Source organism: Eimeria acervulina, genomic scaffold (assembly GCF_000499425.1).
Source record: "Eimeria acervulina Houghton genomic scaffold, Eah_scaff476, whole genome shotgun sequence".
Taxonomy (NCBI): domain Eukaryota; phylum Apicomplexa; class Conoidasida; order Eucoccidiorida; family Eimeriidae; genus Eimeria; species Eimeria acervulina.
The window spans coordinates 12954-20110 of record NW_013547313.1 but is presented as its reverse complement, the minus strand read 5'-3'; the positions used below and the strand labels follow the sequence as shown (position 1 = coordinate 20110).

Here is a 7157-nt window from a genome sequence, read left to right as displayed (position 1 = left end):
TGAAGAGCAGAAGCAGAACAAGGGGCTCGATGCTGCATCAGTTGCCGAAGAAAAGAAGGAATTCCCCAGCATAAGAGCAGTTGCGCCACCTTCAACCCAAACAGTAGTGTCAGGACAAGCAAGCTGTAATGCCAACCCAGCAGAGCCAGTCGTGCGCTGCGACTTTTGTCCCCTGAGAGGGGAAATGCTCGTGTTGTTGCTGCTGCAATTCCTCAAGAGATCCGAGAAACAGCTGGTAGTGTTCTGCAACAATGCACCAATCGCTGTCGAGTCCCGAAACCAGGTACTTTCCTTCACAAAAACAGTAGTTTGTCTCATGTACCACAGCAGAATACAGCTTTCGTGCGTTTATGTTTCTTGATCGTCTGAAGGAACAACGACTAAAAGCGCCCGCAGCAGTGACTGTCTTTGGTCTTTTTGAACGTCTGACGCAGGCGTTTGACACGGTTGTGTCGAATCCCCAAGTAGCGAAGTGCTTAGCTTGCACAGCAATCCCTTCAGGCAGCGTACTTACAGTAGAGGAAGCAGTGGCTGCTTACATGGACCTACAACTACGGCGTGCCGCAGCTGCAACGTTGCCGACGAAGGACGGCGGGACGCCAGATACAAGCATTTGGGAAGTGTGTCAGCATTCCCTTGCACCGTAACACGTGTGGCGTGGAGCAGCAGCTACGAGATCACCACATCTGCGCATGGTTCCAGGGCTATAAAACCTCTGCCTCGTTCTTTCAGGAGACTGTGGCCCGCCTATGTTCTAGACTGCATTTCCCAGAACGCTTCCTTTCGGCATACGCAAGATTGCTAGCCTGCAGGCTCTTGCCAGAGTGGGTCACCTGGGGACTTAGCGGCAGGCAAGGTCCCCTGGAGTGCGACAAGCTTGTTAGCCGTCTGGATCGAATCCCAATCCATGTACGGCTAGCACGTGCTCGCCGTGCGGCGGGGAACAATCATGCTGCATACATGGCCTTCTTCGAAAGCACTGACGCCCCAGAAAGCCGGCGGGAAGTGGGCTCTGTAGATGTCTTCTCGGGTGTAGCAGCAGCAGTTTGTGCCTTGGAGTTGAGAGTATGGGAGGCAATACAACATGCGTTCGAGGCCCGCTGCCCCGTTCCGCCCGAAGAGCAGTGGCGTGTTCGACAGGTTATATCGGACATTGCTGCGGCAAGAGAGACCTTGCTTCTATATACAAGACACGTAAGACAGAAAAAGAATTCTCTAGCTTCTAGAGCAGCGGCTGTTTCTTCCAACGTAACGGCCACAGAAGCTTCTCGTGCAGTGGACACTGCACAGGCTGGCGCAGGCCAGCAGCTGGAGCACCGTAGGGCCTTTTTGCATGATCGTCATGAAGTGGACTCAGAGCCCACATTCCGCTCAACCGTTTCAACAGGGCGTAGCAGTGACCGGTCAGGCAGGTTTGAGGCCTTGGTGCTCACGAAGACAGCCTGGGAGACGTATCTCCCTCTAGCGGCCCCTGAAGTGAGTCGCCTCCCACCTCAGCAAATGGGCTCCGATGTCCTCCCAGGCAGACTTACCAACCATTTGGTTAATGTTGGAGGGCTCAAGATCCCGAAAGAGCTGCATACGTACTTAGAGGTCAGTTTGTGCTATGGTCTACGAGGTGTCCTGACCACTATCAGTCTGGCGCGGGTGTTCTGCTCGTGTTACACGCTTGATCTTTAACCAACATCCCAAAGGGCTATTTCACTATTTTTAGTATTTTTGCGACAGGTTATGTTAGCCTCGCCAGCTAGAGATAGTGTGCTAAACAAGGTCTGAGTGATTTCTTCTGCTGGCAAAACGGTCGATGCAAACCATGTTGCTGCTTGCTAGGCTGATGGGAAGCAGAACATTTGAAAATTGTACTTCTCATGACGGTTTTTAAACAGCTCAATTGTCTATGCAGGCATTTGGCAGCATGTACAAGGCCCATTTTCCAGAGCGGCAGCTTCACTGGCTGTGGAAGGCTGGGCACGCAGACATGACTGTCATCCTTCGCCAGCAGCAGCATGAGGCTCAACCGCTCATTGGGACCTCTGGAGAACTGAAAACAGCAGACTTTCGCGTCTGCTTGATCACATCATTTGTACTGCTTCTCTTTAATGAGTACGACTTCTGCTGGCCTTAACAGCGAGATACCCCAGGGGTTGTTCTTCCCCAGGGAATTAAATTCGAATTCCATAATAATGATTAGTCAGGTAGAAACGCAAGAAGCATACAGTAGTGTGGAGAAGAAAATTGCCAACGGAAGTTCGGCATGTCGGCGTTACGAGGAATTCATGGATGTGCCACTGCTCTTGCAGCACTCCACTTATCTCAGTACAGACAGCAGCGCATTTAATTGGCATTTCCACAGAAGATACATTGTCTATCCTGGAAGGCCTTCAAGTAGAACCACAAGACCTTTTGGTATGCCTCTTAAAGCTCCCAGTCAGCTAAGCTTCGTCATTCAGGTTGAAGGGATCGGAAAGTATTAGCGTATGTTTTAGTCGAGCTGATGGGCAGGTAGACACCCATCGTTATTTCAGCATGGATCTTCTCTCTTCTTAGCGCAGGTCCTCAGGCGACGGCTTGTCATCGTTGTTCTGCTTCAATGCAGAGCTTGACATTAGGCGTCTCCCTTGTACAGTCAATCCTCTTACAGTAAATTGAAACACGTTCTTTCGTCGCTGTTATTCGAATTTCATGCCATGTCAAGAATTGTTTTCTATGTATGGAATCTGGTGGATGCACTCTGCATGGATTGTCGGACAGGCCGTAGGCTCCCCATCGAAGCGCTGTGAGCCACTGTCTCCGCGGAGTGTCAGGGGTCCACTGGATGCAGAAGAGAGAGCAAAGCTCGATGCAAAAGTCGTGAGGCTGTTCAAGCAGCACCGTCGGCTGACTCATCAGCAACTGATGCAGCTTCTGCAACGACCGGTTGAGAAACCTCCTACCGCAAGTGAACGCGTAGATTGTTGCGGCTTGAGGCCAGAAACCGTAAAGGCGTCTCTTGAAGGTTTAATGTCGAAAGAGTACATCACTAGAGACGAATCAGACCGGTATGTACTTGTGTCAAACGCAGCAGAAGCGTATTTGCTGCGCTTACCCGTGCGATAACGCAAGGCTTTCAATGCTGGCATGCGATGCAGCAACGTGTATCTGTATATCCCGTGAGGATTCTTCAAGAGCGAGTCTACGCCAGCCAACCGAGGATTAGATTTGCTTCGCCTCTGATTGTTCGTCAGCAATCAGCTCGCCGGAGCTAATTCGTGGCTGTTTAGTGCAGGCATGAAGCCTCAAAAAGTCGCCTCACGTAAGGTACCATTTTCTTACGCCCACTTGGAAGGAATTTATTCACCACGGCTCATTAGTGCAGCTATGGAACTTCAAGGGATTGCCTTACTTCGGCTTTCAGCTTGTCACGAATTTCGCAAGGGAACATAAGCATGTTACTTGGGGTGTGACAATTCACAGCCTTGGGGCTATCGGAGGCGAGTATAGATATGTAGTGCCAGCCCTGGTGAGCGTGCGTGCAACACATGCTTAAATGTACTTCTCATGCACTTACCAAATCAAGTCTCCGTGGTTACCAAGTGAATTGTGGCAAGCTGATTTGGTCGGGATGCGCACAAGCAATATTTTTCCTCGTTTGTATGAACAATAAAGTATCCTTGGTTTTCAAGTGAGTCGTGGCAAAGATGCTCGATCACGTTCGTCGTGGGGTTCGTCAAAAATGGAGCATGGCTGGAATTTCCAAGTGCAAGCCAGTGCGCCTCCCACAGGAGCGAGATACGCAAAGGCAAACACGAATGCGCAGCCCATGACCTAGTAAGAAACTACAGACCGCAACAGATTTACCTTTGATGGATGCCTTTGATTTTTCAGTTAAGCTATAATGAACCTTCACGGCTTTTGGTCCCGTGAGTAGGGCTTGACGATCGCTAGAGTTCAACCGTATGATTTGGACACTGCTAGGAACGGCTTATAGGGGAGGAAGCTCTGGAAGCTGTTTTATCCCAATCTCTTCAGTATAGTATCACACACAGGTAGAATGCGTAGTGAAGGGCAACCGTTAGGCTGGTTATTTACATGAAGACGTTATGTAGTCTAGGGCAGGAAAGGTCGGTGTCCCTGCAGGGCAAGTTCCAAGCACACAGCAGAGCGTAAAAGGAAGCAAATTGTGAAATTTCCAAAGTTTTATGCATTTGTTCTGCACTAGTTTGCATGGTATCGTTAAGGTGTCCCTAAGTCCGTCGCTTCGCTAGTTGCTAGCCATTTGATGAACTCCTGGGAGAGCTTGCACTGCTTCCCTCACTTGGCCTATTGTGATTTTACTCCTTTGCAAGACGCTTGTGACACGCAGCACTGGCTTACGTATATCAATGCAGCGCAGGAAGCTCCATTACCGTCACTGGGAATTGAGCTTCTTGTGCTTAGATCCCAATAAACGTCATTGGGATCGGTACGGCACAATTCGTCCGTACTGGCACGTAAGCAATTAGTCGATCTCAGAGAGAGTTTGTACGGTGTAGTTGTCTACAAGGAGAAGCGTGTTTTGACCCTAGTTGAACGAAAAGAGACGGAAGCCTTGAGGACAATAACTCTGCGAAGCTGTTCCATCAACTCTGTCCGCTTGAGACAGATACAAGAATTTCAACAACCATATCAGGTTAGTTGTGTGGATTAGACAGATGTAAAGGCGGCAATAAAAATAGCACGCCCTCAAATAACAAGGCATTGCAATGGGCCGGCAAGCCGGCGGTGCATTTAAACTTTATGAGTGAAGCAAAGCAGTTTGAAGTTCCTAAAGCTTCAAATAGGCTGTTGAGTACTAGCACTCCAATGTACGTAAGGAGCCCGCTTACCCCCAGTCGAATAATTCTTGCAGTTGCAGCATCGTACGATATTCTAAATGCACGCTCCTTCCCTAGGGTTCCAAAAATGCCAAAGGCAGGATAATGGGCACCTTGCAATAAACGCTCGTGTTCTGGTGGAATGTGATGTACTAGGCAGAGGTTTGGGGCTGAATTCTAAATTGGAAGTGCACAGGTGAATACGTAAAAGTGGTAAACGACGACGCACGAATCGGCAGCAGCAGTAGCAAAGATAAGCAGCACCAGCAGATGCAGATTGCCTTTATCACCTCCTTACTTTCTCTGCTTTTTCTCTGCACACCCGCTGCAATAGTGTGGGAACCCACAAAATGGTGACCGTCAAAAAGCTGCACGCGTCCCCTCCTATCTTTCGGCATCCGGAGGAATGCTACATAGGGTCCCACAGCTGGTGAGGAGAAGTGGCCGCTTGCCCTTAGCTGCAGCACTCTCTGCTGCAACTCCTGCACGCAACAGCAAGCCTGCGTGCGAGTTTCATCAACCCCTCTTCCTGAGTATGCACTATCGCCTTAGTCAATTGTTGAATGCTGGGTTGGCTTCCATTGGCCAATAGATGCGCATTCATTTCTGCTTGCGCCAACTTTTGACTCTGGTACATTCACCGCTACAGCTCCCTAAAAAGCACAGGTGCTTTTGTGCCGAGCTGCCTAAGAAAAGGATGAGCGAGCGCCGAAAATAGAGTAACCTCCAAACCAGCACACGAAAAATGTTAAAAGGTAATTACACGGGAAACAGGACTTACGCCTACATTCTTTGCTACCGCTGTTGTTCCCGATTGCATCTTGCTGAACTCAAATGATGAAATGGATTGGCTCGCTTGCTGACTAATGCTGCTTCTGAAGCATGAGGGTGTTGATAGTCGAGTTTTAGTGCCTAACCCAAAAAAGGAGTACAATATAAGGCAGCACCAACGCTCATCGTAGTCGCTCCCCTAGCAAGGCCATCGGGCAACCGACAAACCGGAGCTCAGCACCCCAAAATCTAGAAAAAGTGAAAGTGCTGTCTGAAAATACACCTGTAAAGGTATTTCCAGTGCTCTCTTCACACACTTCCGAGCTACTCCAGGCTATATGTGGTAGCCGTCCTTTTGCAGGTGGACTGTGCTGACAGCTAACAGCCCGGTACAATGTCGGGTGAGCTAATAATTTTCTCACCTACGCCACGGAAACCCCGCTATATTGTTATATTTTGCGATGGTCATCCTACTATTCGCTTCCCTGGCAGTAGTGACCATTGTGTGGTCAATACACAGCTTCATCTACTGCAACTGAACTCCATCAGGGAACGAAGTTGGCAAGTTTGCTGGATCTATCGGCAATGATATTATTGTCTGTCTCTGAATGAGAGATTATCAAAAAATCTGGCTGGTGGTAAACCCTAAGAAACCGAAGGAAATATCCGCCTATCCCCATTTAGGAATCGGAAGGCTTTGCAGGAAAAGAATTTGAAATCATTCGCATCCACTGTTGAGCTCGGCAACAATCACGGCCGTAAGAGTTAGAAGGGATAAGAGAGAAACTCAACTTGTAAAGGAAGCGGGAGTCATCGCAGGCAGGAGCAGATGGAGAGAACACAGCGCTTGACGCGGAAGGCGCCTAGAGAGTCCTCGCCAACGACGCTGTTGCATTTGAGTGTGAATTTGTACTTCATGAGCCACCAAGCGTACAATACAACTCTTTAGGACATCTAAAGAAAGCTCTCTCTCCGATGTGTCATTAATTTTAAAGTTGGTATGAACAGGTAAATGCCCACCACACCGCAGCAGGGCACATCATGTTCCCTCTCACCCTCCGGACGATATTGCTCCTTTTTCACAAAACAACGGGAGAAGGACTTGACGCCCTTTCCAGTGGTCGGCGTGGTGAGGGAGCATCCCCCTATTCCCTGTGTCACTGGGTTTGGCTGTCAAGACAAACGGCCCCTCGACATCAGGGAAGGCTCCTACTGAAGGAAGTGTTCAGTGTCTTGTGCCGCATGCTCACAATTTGCAATTTTGTTACGTTTCACTGCAACAGAATTGCTTCCGCAGATATGGGCAGTCCCCTAGCTTCCTGGATACAGAATCTGCGTGCTGTTGCCTGTTCCTGCAGCCGCTCACAATTCCGATATCGTTGGGCAGTAAATTTGAGTCGATCCCAATCTCTCTCTCTTCTTCCCTAGCTGGAATGGAGGTAATGCTTTGCCTTTCTTAAGGCGCAATTTTTCTTCAATTTCGGCGATTTCTTCGCATTCTTCGTCAAACGCCTTTTCACAGTCCCTCCAGTTTCAACCACCGGACAGTCCTGA

At 49.2% G+C, this 7157-nt stretch overlaps 1 protein-coding gene across 1 annotated transcript; it reads left to right on the top strand.

The window, feature by feature from the left end:
- Positions 1-350: 350 nt before the first annotated feature.
- Positions 351-3488, top strand: EAH_00039880 (hypothetical protein, conserved; the record flags this gene model as incomplete). The annotated part of the gene is made up of 6 exons (XM_013391908.1): positions 351-464; positions 733-1593; positions 1904-2103; positions 2805-3038; positions 3225-3292; positions 3454-3488. The coding sequence occupies 6 exons, from the start codon at positions 351-353 to the stop codon at positions 3486-3488; spliced, it is 1512 nt and encodes a 503-aa protein (XP_013247362.1).
- Positions 3489-7157: the final 3669 nt, after the last annotated feature.